The 17,128-nt window shown below is 31.1% G+C and overlaps 1 protein-coding gene across 1 annotated transcript; it reads left to right on the top strand.

Annotated features, from left to right (window-relative positions):
• The first annotated feature begins 10,869 nt into the window (after nt 1-10,869).
• On the top strand, nt 10,870-15,388 carry LOC11440486 (probable ADP-ribosylation factor GTPase-activating protein AGD8). The gene is made up of 7 exons (XM_039828532.1): nt 10,870-11,162; nt 11,264-11,382; nt 12,445-12,868; nt 13,016-13,276; nt 14,062-14,187; nt 14,703-14,801; nt 14,942-15,388. The coding sequence occupies exons 1-7, from the start codon at nt 11,094-11,096 to the stop codon at nt 15,047-15,049; spliced, it is 1,206 nt and encodes a 401-aa protein (XP_039684466.1). The 5' UTR covers nt 10,870-11,093; the 3' UTR covers nt 15,050-15,388.
• Nucleotides 15,389-17,128: the final 1,740 nt, after the last annotated feature.

Here is a 17,128-nt window from a genome sequence, read left to right as displayed (position 1 = left end):
CATCCGTGTTAGAAGATGAAGCAAGCGCGTCTCAGATCAGATAATCGCGTAATGTTTGACCACTACGTTGGCTTTCAGCGGTACAAGCTTTCTTTTCTAGAAAAGGCTACTACTAACAAGTACTTTAACTTTAAGGGAATGATCCAAAAGAAACAATTTTGTATGGAAAATAATGTGATTATAACACTAACATAGGCTTTTTTATAATAAAATTTCTTTATGAGTATCACTTAAAGTATTTATTAGTATAATCTTTTTGTTACCACTCTCACTCTCATTCTTTTATTTAATTACTACTAACCATTTTGATAAGTTTTGACAATTTGGTTTCTAATGTACTATGTATAGGTCTGTGTTAAGGGATTCACTTGAATTATTTTGAGTTTGGTTATTTTGTCTTTATTTATCAAATCCTTTTTTCATAAAATTAAATTATTTTAATAATTTATATATGTCAATCAAATACATTAAAATCATCAATATCATCAAAATTCAACGTCACTTGAATATTTTCCCTGGACCAACCCAAGGTCCTGAATTCCATCTATTAGAGGCTAAAGGTGTACTATAATATTTTTGACCAAAAAAAAAAAGGTGTATAATATAATGTAAAAACCCATATGCAAATGGACTAAAAGGACCAAAATGATGTAAAAAAGATAAAGGTCAAAACTGTTACCTAAAATTATATTAAGGGACACAAAGAGTAATTTTTCCAAAATATTGTTTAGAAATACCACATTTATATTGGTATTTTGAAAATACTCACGAGTTTTCAAAATTTTATGAGTGCAATGCAGATATTTAACGGATTTTCACACATAAAATAAACAAATATTTTTTAGAAATACTACTTTAATATTGTTTTTTTTTTTTTGAAAATCACACCGTGCAATACTTAGCGGAATTTGTCATATAAATGAATAAATATTTTGTAGAAATACTACAATTTCGTTTTTGAAAACTGGGTATTTGGTCAAATAATCGACTAATATGATGGGTCCGATGTTAGCGTCCACATACGAGGGGTCCATTTAAAGACAGAGCAAAACACTGTATGGACTAGCCTATCGAAATTGACATCGGGGAACCGAATATGATCACCTGGAGAGGAGCACACTCCAAGATCTCAAACCAGTACTACTAGCCCAACCCAGGTAGGTTTATAGAAATACTCCATTGCCAACTTTCGATATCAATTACAAATCAACATACCATAAAAATTTGTATTTGTAGATATAAACATGTAAAATCTATAACGAACCTGTGTGAATGCACACATATCTTTTACTAGTTCATACAATGTTCAAAGCGCTCTAGTGAATGTCCCATTGCTTAAAAGGCTCAAACACATCAAAGCTACAATTCAGTCGCCTTTCACTAGCCTAGCACCGTCCACGATCATGAAGCTTAGGCTACAATTTTGCAACATTTCTTATCATAAGAACATAATAACGATCGATGATTTTTACACTTAGACTGTGCAACTTATGACCATTTAATACTTCACACTTTTTTCTCTTGTATAGACTTGAGAGTCGGTGTGTTTGCAGGTACCTCAACTTGCATCTCGTCAGTTGCTCCTCGATACAATATCTAACAATATTTTCTTTTCAAAATTGCCATTGTTTAGCTTAAAACATTAACCAAATGGTATTGCTAGATATAGAAATGACAATAGGCAGGGTTTGGGTATGATACTATTCTATTCGTTTCTCTTCTCGTTTGGAAAAAATATTTTACCTACCGTTTGAAAAAATAAAAATAAAAATAAAAAATAACAATGGATAGGATTTGAGTATAAGACTTGGGGTGAAGATCCTCTCCATTTGGCAAAATAAATGGAGATTTGCAAGTTGGAGAGAGAAAGACACAAAAAATAGATGGTGGGTCCTACCACTAAGTGGGTCCCACCATCATTAATTATATTTTATTTTTTTCAAGATTTTATGTGTCTTTATCTCTCCAAATGGAAGAAATTGAAAAACACATAAATGGAGAGGATCTTCACCCTAAGACTTGTACCCATACATATATCTTTCGGCTTCTTTGAGGTAATACAATTGTTTTGAGTTAAAGGAAAAATGAATTGAAGATCTTATGTTCAAATTCACATGAAGGGTAGCTCAATTCGTTGGAAAGTCAGAATTTTTTATATTTGTTCATCATTTATGTGTTAAGAGTCCCACATCGGATATGACATGGCCTGACAATGTATTTATAAGTGGGGGCAATCCTCACCTCACAAACTGATTTTGTGGAGTTGTGTTAGATCCAACCACGATTTCTAAAATTATGAATGGGATTTCTAAAACCTCTTATGGATCATTTGATGATGCCTCACCAAACCTTTGTCTGCCTCCAAATTTCTGAAATGGCGGGACAATGTCAAAGTATTTGCATCCTTGCCATAAACTTTCATCTTGTTATTAGGGGACCAACGGAGGTAGTTATGTAATATTCTATGCTATTAGGACTTAAGAGGTTGGTTATAAGTTAGTTAGATTGCTGACTGCGTGGATGCTGACATGTATGGTAGGGTCTTCATATTTATTGTTTTATATATTTTGAGAATTACATGGTCCATCTTTAAATAAAAAGAGAGAAGCGTACTATACTCTATTGTATCATTCATCTAAATATCACAACTAAATCACCAATGGATTTCATTTTCTTGTATTCCAATTATATAGCTTTAGACTTGAAGTTTGACCTTTTATTTTTTATTTTTTAATTGAGTATGTCTTATATAATCTTATGAACACAAAACCATGGTACTTTGATGATAGCTGTAAAACGTTGATAAGCATTGTCTCAAATTAAATTTGGAATTTTCCACCTTTCATATAGTAAGCGTGTGATCTTTAAAAAAAATAATATAATAAATGTGTGAGTCTAGTCACTATATTATCCGACGAAAATAAAATAGAACTATGGTATAGAATATAAATGGCTTTATAGATCAAAATTTAATAAATTCAGCAAGAATTCCAAGTTATTGTCTAATTTTTTTTTCCTAATAGTTTAATGATTTGACTCACACCATAAATGCAAACAAGTGATGAATTAGGGATTAAACACCGACTTTTGTAAAAAAAAAAAATGAAACCATTAATGAAACTGAAGTTACATGACAATCATTGTCTAACTATAGTAGAGTAGTAAAAACAAATGTATAATAAAAAGAGCGATTACAAACACATAATTTTCAACTTTTATTTTCATTGGTTAAAATTCACATGAATTCCACTAAATCATATCAATCTTATATGCATTTGGTGAGACCCAAATAAATTTTAATCGACGTGTTAAAGAATGTATGCTAAATAGTGTATTGCTAGCGATTAATAATCTGCATAGCTCACCAAATTAATGCAACTTTTAATCAAAAGTATCTATCGAAGAAAAGAAAAATACTAAAAGTATATTTCGTTTGACAAAACATAAAGAATTACTACTAGTTGGATAATGCAAAATAGAAAGGGACGCGTTGTGGTCTCAGAGAGAATCACGGTCTTTGATTTAGTCGTCAATTATTTTGTCCTAAAAACATAGTCAAAAAAAGTAAAATACTATTAACCAATTATTATTGAGCCACGTTTTCCTTGATGCTACCTGGGACGTGTATGATTTTTTATTTTATTTTTTATTTTTTCCTCAGTTGAGCACATGTAAATACCACTTTTTGTATGTGAAAAACCAACCCCCTCTATTATTTTATTTGGTGCCTAATATTTTATTCTTATTTGTACTAAGCCTGCAACATTTCTTGTTTTATTATCGAGTAACTTTTCATTTAGTATAAGCATGATACAGATCATCATGGATTTTATTATTTAAATTACACTTCAAGAAAATTGGATTTGCTGTCATTATTTCACTACTAATTGTGTTAGTGTTAATCTCAAGTTACAAAACTGACATTTAACTACCAATATTGGATGCAAAGCAATGTATTATTTAATCATTTTTTAGAGTAAAGAGAGGTAATATATATTTCTATCAAGTATCGACCACAAGTTGGGCTTTCCATACGGTAATGATACAAGGGACTTTGGGAGCTTGCTTGAAAATGCTAAAATTATTTAAAACAAATTCATCTTTAGGAGACATGTATGTTAGCGCAGATTGCTTGTTTTACAAGCAATCAACGTTGGAAGTAAGTTAAGAGAAAATTGAGAAAAGAAAGACATATAAATCGTAATTGTAAACTATGTTTTCATTAGTAAATGAAGATATGAGATTACAGGTTTTTATACAATTATTTATATGACTTACTTCCAATACAAGTAATTATTCAAAACTAACTAACTCCATCAAAATAGCTAACAAACTAATAACTGTTTTAACTACTTTATTTTAACTAACTTCAATTAAAATGCACCATCGTCCTTAATTCTAGTTCTCTAATTTCATAACGCTAATCATACTTCTCAACTTGACGAATATGTCAATCTTCACAGTCTTAGTAAACACATTTGCAATTTGTTCTTAAATTGAACAATGTATCCCTTTCAGCATTTCCTTGTTCACTTTCTCTTTGATAAAATAAAATATTGTTTCTATGTGTTTACCATGCAACACTGGATTCTTGGCCAAATCAATAGTTGATTTGTTGCCAATGAACAATGCAATAGATTTGCACACTTCAATTTGCAATTCATTGATGCTATACAATGGTTTGTTCATGCCCTTTTGATAGGCTTACATACTTATAACTTAGGCCTTAAGCCAAAAATGCAAATGGTGGCAAGCTTTATATAGGCGGTGCCACTATCATATACAATTAAACTATGGAAAATGTTAACTTTTTCTTTTGGAGCATAAGTTAATAAACTAAATGTAGAAGTTTTTTTTAAAAAAAATTGTGTGTTTAGTGTCTTAAAAGTTTCAAAAGTTATATTTAAAAAAAATAAAAAAAACTTATTTTTATTTCCATTTTAAGCTCCTTAACTTGTGACCTTAAACTATTACTTAAATCTTAAGCCAATGAATCTTATCTCTTAAGAAAACGGGGCTTCTATCCTTTAAGGCCCAATGATATGTTTTCTTAATGACTAGAGAAATGCTCTTCTCCCATCAAAAATTGCTCGCTCCCAACCAAACTTTCAAAAATACCCCTGCGTGAGTTAACTCACGCAGGTGTATAACCCAGCGTGAGTTAACTCACACTGAAATCCAACGTGAGTTAACTTAAGTTGGTTGTCTTTCAATATTTGCTTTTGTTTTGATGGTGAACTATGATTAACACACATATGAATATACATATTGGATTTGAATAAACCTCAAAATATACCCAAAACAAAATTAAAGATTGAGAAATCATAATTGAAATTTAATTTTGATACAATCAATCAAGAAACATGAAATTGGGTACTAACTTAGAAATCGAATAATAGTAAAACACATATGAAAGAAGAAATCACCCACCATCGAGTAGAAAAAACGCCTCTGCTAAAGAGTTGATTAAGAAGTGACATGATGATGCGATACTATGACTGTCTCGACGGAACAAAAGCACCACGATGCTCAAAGAATACGAACCAGCATGATGTTAATTGTATTTCACCATCAACAGCAAAAGCAAATATTGAAAGACAACCAACGTGAGTTAACTCACGTTGGATTTAGTGTGAGTTTTAGACGTGAGTTAAGCCACGCTGCGTAAGTTAACTCACACAGGGGTATTTTTAAAAGTTTTGTTGGGATCGAGCAATTTTTTATGGGAGAAGAGCATTTTTCTAATGACTAAGTGTTAGAGCCCAAATTGCTTCTCAATTCTTCTAGATTTTGCTTACTTTAATTTCTAACAAATAATAATTGATGTTGGGCGATTTGAGTTGTTGTTGAACTTGTGGGTGGTTGAATGCAAAATTAGAACGAGGGTTAATGATCGTTTTTGTTGGTGTCATGAGACTACTTGTTAGTGTTATCGGTGGTAGTGTGGTGGGGGTGGGGTGGTAGTAGTGGGGCTGAGGTTCTGAGACTTGAAACAAGATTTACTAGAGAAGAATGTCATGGAGCAGGGCATGAAGGAGAGAGAATGGGAAAATATTTCGGTGACTTTGAGTTTTGGTGACTTGGGTAGCATTTGGGTGACATAGAAATGATGACTTTAGTGTATTTTGATGAAAGAGTGATAAATGGATGATTAAAATAACTTATTTTGATGAAAGATAATGATTGATTAGAAGAGAGATATAAACAAAGTCAACAATGTCATCAAGAAAGATAATGATTGATTAGAAGAGAGATATAAACAAAATCAACAATGTCATCAAAATTCAAAGTCATTCAAATAAAACCCGAGAGAATGGTCGTGAAAGATAGTATAGAAAAAATAAAAATTAAAAAATTATGATAAGAATATGTTATTTATCTGATCTATTAGTCAAAAACTAACTTTTTCAATGGTGAAAAAGTTTATAACTTTTCCATGTTAAATGACACATTATTTTTTCACTTATTTAGAGAACCAAACCCAGGGAAGACATTAGTTTTCGCACTGTCTTTCCATCCATTAACTTTTCCATCCATTATCATTCTTCTAACTATTGATGTACACATCAACCATTCATTCAATACTACACTGTTGTTCACCATCTATTATTATAAAATAAGTGGACAAAATGAGAGGGAGAAAATTGCACTTCTTCTCACCCATAATTGATGACTAATTAACAATTTTATACAGATCTAAAAAAACATATAGATGAGGGTGAAAAAGTTTATACAATAATATATTGACTAAATTATCATTATCAAGGATAAGTGTATTTTTCGTGTCAAAAATAAAATTATAAGTGTATTTATTTTTTTTTATTGTCAAAAAAAAAAAGTGTATTTTTTTAGTTACTTTATGAGCAAATTTTCTACCGCCATTTAGAAACCACTTTTTAAGGGGTCTAAATTTTTTATCACTAAGATCAATCTATTATTGATATGTATAAGTGTATTTGTTACTATAATTTTCTTTTTCATCAAACAAAAATTTATGTGAATTGGACTACGAAGATTTACAAAGGTTATGCCGGGTCTTAAGTACTGAGGTACTTTCACACATAGTAGCCCATAACCTACATACATGTTTCTTTGATAATATTAATAATGATTAATAACTACAAATTTTTGTGGTAATATTAATAATATTCAGGTATCAAGTTTTTTATGGATCGCCCTATCATCGCATGACTCAAAAGGAAATATGAGGTGCAACTGCAGACAATAATGGATTAGTATCACTATCTGCTGGACAGGAAGCAAGCAAAGAGAGCACGTTGTTCATGCATATGATGCTGACACGCCTGCTTACTGTACTCCCTCTGTCAATATTATAAATAATTTATTTTTAATATATTGAATAACTGATGTATTTGATTTATATATAGATAAAATACATCAATTATTTAACAAATTAAAAAAAATATTGTTTATAATAGTGACTAAGAGAGACTAAAGGAAGTACTCCCTTGTAAAAATTTATCGTCCCATGGCCTTCTAATGATATGAAAAGCTTGCAAAGTGGGTTGAGTCATTGTGAATGAGCCCATGTGCTATATCGTTTGGTAGGCTTAAGAAAATCTACGGGCCATTGTTTGGAAAGTTACTTTTTAGAGTTTTAAAATTGAGTAAATGATTATTTGTTCTCTGACTCTGCACTTCGATGTTGCAAAGGTTCCTGAATCAGAATTAAATATAAAGTAGTCCTTGAATGTGTACTTCCGTTATCACTTTAACCCCTGACGTTAAATAATTCTGTTAACTGATGATATGACAAAAGTTTATGCTGACAGGGAGTATGATGTATCACAAGGACTAAAGTGAAAATAGAAAGTGGTCACTTTGGTCACTGAACTAAAAATCAATATCCCCAAAAATCAATATCCTCAAACTCGTCCCAATGAAGAGTTGCTCTTCTTCAAGAACTGGGTCATCTTCCTCAACAAAGTTGTTATGTGGTTGCGAGAGACTTTCTGTTAGGTCCCTGATTGTGCATACTTACTATCAGTTAGGTCCCTGACAGTAAACACTTACAAGCATACAACATTTGTCATGCTTTCATGCAATGACTTCTATTCCACACCTACAACATTTATCATGCTTCCATGCAATGGCTCCTATTTCATGAACACACAACATGCATAAAAAAGTGACAGCAAACGCTAAATATTAGCTAACAATTCACATAACATGGTTGACGTTATATCAGTGATTATTATAATAGCTAATATAAAAATAAGTATTGAATCAAGAGGCTTAAGTTTTTTTTTCTGCAATCATACTACATAAATCCACATGCTCATATAAATATATCAGGACAATATTTGTAAATAATCAATTGAAGTTTAGTTGAATATGTATTTTTGAAGCTAATAATCTTTCTTAAAAAATAAAATAGTATAATTTGAAAAGAAGAAACCATGAAGGAATTCAAGATATACAAATACATAATTTGGGAAAATGTGATTCATAACTAGACTTAAAAGCCTGAAACAATTCTTCATATTACTAGAATTGATAAATTAATATATAATAGGATCATAATAGGCCTACTTTGTGTCGGTAAGTGTTTACTGTCAGGGACCTTAGTGACACTGAGTGTTTACTGTTAAGGACCTAACTGATTGTAAGTATGCACAGTTAGGGACCTAAAAGCAAGTCTCCCGCAACCACATAACAACTTCATTGAGGAAGATGACTTAGTTCTTGACGAAGAGGAACACTTCGTTGGAACGAGTTTGGGGATATTGATTTTCGGAGATATTAATTTTTGGTTCAGGGACCAAAGTGGTAAATTTTTTACTTTCACTTTAGTCCTTATGACACCTTATACTCTTTGTTAGTATAAAACTTTTGCCACATCATCAATTCACATAATTATTTAACATCGGAGACTAAAGTGATATCATAAGAGCACATTCGGGGACTACTTTGTATTTGATCCTGAGTCAGGGATCTTTGTGACAACGAGGTGTAGAGTCAGGGACCAAGTGACCATTTAGTCTGTTAAAATTCCTCTCATCCATCATGAAATTATTCATTTACCCTCAACATTAATTAAATGTTGTTCAAAAGACTTTTTAAATCGGTTAAACTGATTTAAACAGTGGTGAAACCGATCTAATTTTTGTGGAATGAGAGTTAAGTGCCACTTATCCAACGACGGTTAAAAAGAAGAAGAAAAATTTAAAAAGTGAGAAGAATAATTTCCATTGTTTGGAGTGTATGGATCTCGCACTTATGTTCAAAAGGCTTGTCTGGACCATTATCTTATATAAATTAATAACTTTTTGTAATGTGTTTAATCTTCTATGACAAAAATAATTTTTTTCGAGGGAAATAGACTTGTAGCATTTAATTAGATATCAGTTTAATAATATGGTGCTACATCGATAAAAATGTGGGGACTAGTTAAAAATAGGGTTAATAGTGTTTTCAACCCCTCTAATATATGTCAATTCTGGTTTTTGCCCCTATAAAATTTTCGGTTTGATTTGCATCCTCGTAAAATTTTTATTTTCCAGAAAACACCTCTAATAGGCCATTTTCAGAAAAATTTTTTCAAGAAATTTTGGTTTTTGAATGGCCTATTAAGAGTGTTTTTCGGAAAATAAAAATTTTACGAGGGTGCAAATCAAACCGAAAATTTTATAGGGACGAAAACTGAAAATGACATATATTACAGGGGTGAAAAACACTATTAACCCTTAAAAATATAGCCTCTTTAAACTAATGTATGATCGACCTCATTTGCTTATCTCTGTTTATACTCAACATGAGAGTTTTCAAAATACATGTGATTACGCTTACAATCATCTATCACTACACCAAGTTTAGTAATGTCTTTTTGTTAATTTCATCTACATCTTTCTTTGACAAAAATAAATATTTAATATTGGTTCATATTTATGTATTGTTGTATATCAATTAAATAATATCAGTAATATTTTTTTCAAAAGTTATTTTTAATTGAATAAACGATCAAATTTAAGATTATTATTAGGGTTAATTGATAAAATTGACTATGTAACACACACGAAATCTGAAAAATAATTGTGTAAAAAAATACATATTATACCCTTATAATTTAAGATTCTTTTTAGTTTTGACCTCCTATTTTTTTTTTCTTCTGGTAGACATAAAGTCCAGAAAAGAGATTTAGAAGTATAATTTTTTTCATGATTTTTTACAGTCATGTTAAAGACGTTTAAATATGACTTTCCTTGTTAAGGACAAATTATATTAAAATTAAATCCCTTTAATATTCATTTTAACCCTTATCTTGATGTACTAAAATCAAATATTTTACATATTTGAGGGGACAATTCTAATATGAATAAATTTGCAGGGATTAAAACAAAACAACAAAGGCCAAAAGAAAAATGTGGTATATTTGCAAAAGCTAAAAAAAACTACCAAGACTAAATGTAAAAAAATGATATATTTGTAAGAATCAAAAACATATTTATTTATTTTTACAATTTTAAAATTTAATGAATACTAAGTGCATCACTCAATTAATCAAAAACATATTTCTTTTTTACTCAATTAATGTATATGCCTCACTAACTCATCTTAGTGTACTAATAGAGTCTATAAAAGGAAATACTTTTAGTAATATTTAAAAGAAAAAATATATTATAGAGACAATATAGAATTATATATAGATTTATTGAGAATTTAGATTAATTGATGGTTAATTAAATTCTTGGTCAGAGACAACAACCATTCACCGACTCTTGAAAACACAACCCAACAATCAACACTTGTTTTAAAATTTCCCTCATTTCTCAAAGGATATTTCCGTCATTGCAACCAATATAAAAAAGCACCTTATTAAGACGATCGAAAATGGAAAACGAGGAAACACTAAACTAAGAAAAACAACACACACAACACAAACAACACCAAATTTTGCGGTTTCAAATTACACAACAATTTTCATCCCCTAAATTAAAAATAATCTATAATCTATATTCTTCAGGTGGTGCTGCTTTTCTAATAAGCACCCTCTAAGATTCAAATTCACATTCAAATTAATCACAAATTCTAATTTCATTTCCATTTTCAGTTTTTGTATTGGTTTTTCATCAATGGCTTCCGATGGTTTCACCGACAAGAACCTCGTGTTTAGAAAACTCAAGTTGAAGTCTGAAAATAAGGTTCTGCATTTGAATTTTGATTTTTTTTTTTTATATTGGTTATTGTTATTGTGATTGTGATTTGTTTTTGATTTTTGAAGCTGTGATGATTTTGGTTTCAGATGTGTTTTGATTGCAATACGAAGAATCCAACATGGGCATCAGTAACATATGGGATCTTCCTCTGCATTGATTGTTCTGCTGTTCATCGGAGTCTCGGTGTTCATATTAGTTTTGTGAGGTATTTTGTTGATTCATTTTGTTAAATGATGATGAATTTGTTAGTGCTATGTTCTGCATTGGTAAGGTTTTAATGTGCACGTTGATTTAGCGCGATGCTTTGTGATTAGGGATTTTCTTGAATCAAAATTGTTAAAATTTGAATAGTCAATGGAATTAGACTCGGAGGCTTGTGATTAGGAAGAATTATAGAATATGTAATGCTGGTGTATATTTATACACATAATATACAATGCATTAATTTGTATTGTGGATGTAGACATGGGTTTCAATTTTTTGTTGTGGGTTTTGAAATTTATTGGAAATATCTTCTTCTTTATTGTATATAACAATGAAGAGAAAGATAAAGGAGAAATGATAGATAAGATGTGAGAGAGAGAGAGAGAGAGATAACGGTGAATTTTCTGCCTTAAAGGTAACGGATCCAGTCCCATACTTTGTTCTTAGTTACTCTGATTTTGGCTCAACTGGATCATTGAGAAAAAATAATTGTGGGAACAATGTGCAATCCATTATTTGCATGACATTATGTGATAATAAAGCCTAAGAATGTATCATTCTTGTTTCTGTTAGCCTTTTGTGTTTTTCATTGATCGATATTATATTAGAATCAGGATTGAAAGATGATTGGTGATATAAAGCCATGTTGTTGTGCTTCTTGAATTTCCATGATGTACGAGGACTTCTAATAAAGCACTTCAGTAGATAATTGAAAATAAATAAGAAACTAATTTACTTATGTGAAGAGTTTTGTTTTTGAAAAGACAAAATTTTACTTAAGAGGTTTAATTATTGTCTCTGCAAACCAATATTTTTTTTCATATGAGTTTATGTCAGGAAAACGTTGAGCATGATTCATTTCCTTAATAAATTTTACTAGGCTGGTAAGCATAATTTTTAATCTAGAAAGATTTGATTGGCCTCAATTTTTTTTTTTCTCAATTAAAACTTCTCAATTTGTATGCATCTTTTTTCTATGCTTAGTTATTTTAAGAAGAGGAATTGATAGAATAGAAGAAATAAGGCAGAAAAGATTGATACCTATATGCCTTTTGTTATGTAGATCTACAAACTTAGACTCATGGACTCCTGAGCAACTAAAAATAATGAGTTTTGGAGGAAACAGTCGTGCACAGATTTTCTTTAAGCAACATGGTTGGACCGACGGTGGTAAAATAGAAGCAAAGTATACATCCAGAGCTGCAGAGTTGTACAGGCAAATTCTTACAAAGGAAGTAGCTAAAAGTATGGCCTTGGAGAAAGGCTTGCCTTCGTCACCTGTTGCTTCACAGAGCTCGAATGGATTTCTTGATGTCAGGACCAGTGAAGTACTGAAAGAAAACACGTTAGATAAGGCAGAAAAGCTTGAGAGTACATCTTCACCTAGAGCTTCACATACATCAGCATCAAATAATTTGAAGAAGTCTATTGGTGGTAAAAAGCCTGGGAAGAGTGGGGGACTTGGTGCCCGTAAGCTCAATAAGAAGGTAAGCAAATAGTTAAGCTCAGTAGAAAGATGTGCAAATTGTTGTCTTCGTTTGTATACTGAAACTGTTTGTTGGGTTATCATTGTCTTTTTATTTGTTTTAATTTGATGATAATAATTGTTGATAAGCTATCCTTGTAAAATGTAGCCAAGTGAGTCTTTCTATGAGCAAAAACCTGAAGAACCACCTGCTCCAGTTCCATCCACGACAAACAACAATGTGTCTGCCAGGCCATCTATGACTTCTCGTTTTGAGTATGTAGATAATGTTCAGTCATCTGAGTTGGATTCTAGAGGTTCAAATACATTCAATCACGTTTCTGTACCAAAGTCATCAAACTTCTTTGCAGACTTTGGAATGGATAGTGGTTTCCCAAAGAAATTTGGCTCAAACACCTCAAAAGTGCAAGTAAGCCCTATGCCATCAGTCTTTGTTTCTGTATAGTGAAATTTCTATTGCACGTGGTCACATCTTAAACAATTTTGGTTATATATGTTTGTCTTCAAAGTTTGATATTGAGTCTATGTCCAGTTCAAAGTTTTAACAAGATACAAATGCATCATGCAAAACATGGTGGAAAGTGCTTACATCAAAGTGTTATATAAAAGGAAGAAATACTAGCGTAAAACTTATTTTAATGTTTGAAGTTTTTCTTTTCTTTAAAAAATTTGTCGATTCTTAAATTTTAACGTGACATTAACATAACCTCCCTGGATTTATTTTATAGTTGTGCCAATTTAATTTACCAAAAGTAGAAGGTATGCTTTAACAAAGGTGCGTATCTTGATTGCATGTGCAGAGGTTGGGTGTTATAATAACAATATCATGGTATGGTCTGTCTTACATGGTTTTGCAAGGGGAATTTTTCATTATTCTTTAAAACAAACACAGTCTAAACATGAAATCATTAAAAAAGTACTAGGAATAGAAACAAACTTAAGACTAAACTGGACAACTCTACAAAAATCAATCATGGTTGTTACACAACACTTCTTGCCACAAAAAATAAAGATGTGGAGTGAAGTTACACAAACATTTGCATCTGAATGAAAATAAACCAAGCAAGACGATTTAGATTTGATTGTTTCAATGTGTACTTAGTGTTTCTTTCAACAATCATTTAACGTGCACCTTGTTTATTTATTTTCTTTTTTCATCCGCTTATTTATTTTTATTTTTTTGTGATGTATAAGATTGAGGAATCTGATGAAGCAAGAAAGAAGTTCTCAAATGCTAAATCTATTTCGTCATCTCAATTTTTTGGAGACCAGAACAAAGCAAGAGATGCTGAGACTCGAGCTACTTTGTCAAAGTTTTCAGTATGTGTCCTTTCTTATAGTAACTTACTGCAACATACAGTGTGAAACTACACATTTGTGATTATCAATCCCCTGTTATGGGACTATATTAGATTGTTTCTTTCCAATCGTATTTTTTTATTGCTCTAACTTATATTATTAATAAACAAACCCCTAAATCCATCTCTAAGAAATTTTGTCATGGACGCGTTAGTTCCGAATGTAAAAACCCTTTCCTAGTCTCTAGAACCTAGAATATTTGTCATATTAGTTTTCATGCACTGAATACAATAATATTGAAAACGGACTACTGTAATTGGCATTTGTGGCTCTTTAACGACTAGAGGGGTAATTTTACATTATCAAGGACAAGTAGTGAATCTGGCACCAAATTTCTTTAAGGAAAACAATTAACTGATATGAAAATTAGGTGCCAAAGAGCTAACTTGCTTTCCAAAGTTTATTTCTTATTGAAGAATCTTATATGAATCACTTTGTACTGTCAAAATTAATTCTAGTCACTCCTGTTACTTCAGAGTTCATCTGCCATCTCCAGTGCGGATTTTTTTGGTGACTCTGCAGATTCCTCCATTGATCTTGCTGCTAGCGATCTCATTAATCGATTATCTTTTCAGGTATTTCTTTCGTTATTGTGATAGATACTTCATGGTTAATGTTGTCCATAATTTCATTAAAATTATTCGGCTTTAGTTCTTGGATTGATGTCTGATGGGATGCTTTGCCCCTTTTCCTCCCAACCCTGATTGTTTTACAGGCACAACAAGATATATCTTCCCTTAAGAACATTGCTGGAGAGACTGGGAAAAAACTCAGCTCCCTGGCCTCCTCCTTGATGACCGATCTTCAGGACCGAATCCTCTAAAATTGTATGTTATGAATTTAAGAGAATCCTTCAAATTTTTTTACCAATACCAGCTAATTGTATTTGTAATGTAATAGGAAAGTTTAAAATACCATTCTTTTGTAAAAAAAATACCATTTTTTTACCGTGGTCATGAATAGAGGGGAAAAAAAATCCTCCCATTTACTTTTTTAAACCAATTTCCATTTACTTATGGTATTAAACCTTTAGTTCTTAATGCTCAGTGTATATATTTTATGGAACTAGCGAATAATTGTAATGAAATTAAGTTTGATTTATGCAAGCACACCTCTGAAGCAGATATTTTTAATAATTGAGTTTCATATAGCTTTGATACCATTTTATATCATCACAGTACCAAGTAGTATTCCTTATTTTCATAATCTCTGATGACACAAGTTCAGGGGAGGCATTGATCTTAAATTGTCCAATCAAATAAGGTTTTCATCATTAAAAAAGTGAGGTTGGAATTGAAATGGCCGATACATCGTTTCCCAAAATGGCTGATATAATATAGACCACATGCATAATTTGTTTAATGAACCTAAAAAGTAAAAAATTGTTTATAATTGATGCGGCCGGAAGAAGTATTAGATTATCTAGTATTTGTTCCTCATTGTCTCTTGTTTTTTGACCTTTGTGCTGTGCAACAGCCATAACTAAAGTTGTCATAATTTTTTATTTGGAGTTGTGACCCTAAAATAATTGCTCCTAAGTTGATCTTTATATGGTTGTCTGTATAGTGTAAATGACAAGTATAATATTTAAGTAACAATAGGTAAAATACGTGTACTAAAATACTACCTAAGGACACATGACATGAGTATGTGTTAATGATATTTTGTAAAACATGGGTAAAGAATAATTCTAACTGTTGTCATTCCAACATTCTAATGTGTATTAACCAAATGGTTTCAAATGATTAATACAATTTTGCATGTCAAAATCAAAATGAGAATTGTCATTATAAGATCATCTTTGTAAGGTTATGAACAACCATAATAAACATCTTAGAAAATTCGACATAAAAGTTGTTACAAATATCAGATAAATCATCTCTACATCTAGTTAAAGTAGAGCTTAACTCTGTATCATCTCACATATCTAAGTTCACATAATCCATAGTTAATTTAGTGTCCAAGCAAAAAATAACTTTAATGCCAATTCTCTCACCCATTTAGCCGCTGCTACCGGTTCTAAATTTCTAATGCTTCTCCAATAGCAACTGCCATAACCTATTGCATCCAGATTGTTTTCACTCTTATGAACATATCAAATTCACCCCTTAAGCACATTCTAGTTAAATCATGTTTGTTTGAACCAACTTTAGTTGGTCTCGTTGGAATAATATGAACTCTTCAAACAAGTGGTTCGAGTCAGTTTATATAAATGATAAAAAAATGATTAATTAAAGGGATCTTCTCATTTAAGTTTTTCAAGTTTCAACCAAGTTTGGTTGTTGAATAGTTTAGAGTTGGAGGTCGAGAGTTCTAGTCCCGATAAAGAGAAAAAAAATTCTCATAAACAATTAACATACTAACATTTATCAATTAAAAATAAATGTACTTTCGTTTGAGATATCATCGACCTAATCTCTCACCTAATTTTTAAAGCATTAGATTAAAGTTAGAATAACAAGCAAATTCATTCATCAATGTAACCGTAAGCGCTAATAGATGGGGGAAATAATTTTAACAAGCACATAATTTAACCTAATGTGTTACAATGACTTAAGGTCACATTAGAATTCAATCATGTCAATTTTTTTTTTTTTATGCCAAAATAAAAATAAATTAAAAAAGATCAGGAAGTACAAGACTAGGGGGCATAAACCTGACCTAGGAAACCACAAAAAACAACCTGTAACGGGGATACAACAAATCAGCACATAAGTAGTATAAAAAAGGACACAGCTCTAAACAATCACTACCACGGGCAATTCAGTGAATCCACGTGTGGGATTGAAACCGAATTACAAAAAAACGTAGAGTGAGCATTCAGAGCTTCTAAAAAGTGACAATCATATCAAATAATTTTATGTCAAATAACTTAACGTAGGATATATATTTTTTTTTAATA

This window comes from Medicago truncatula, chromosome 8 (genome assembly GCF_003473485.1).
Source record: "Medicago truncatula cultivar Jemalong A17 chromosome 8, MtrunA17r5.0-ANR, whole genome shotgun sequence".
In the NCBI taxonomy this organism is placed as follows: domain Eukaryota; kingdom Viridiplantae; phylum Streptophyta; class Magnoliopsida; order Fabales; family Fabaceae; genus Medicago; species Medicago truncatula.
Note: the sequence above shows the minus strand (reverse complement) of the source record. Positions and strands in the feature narration are given on the sequence as shown.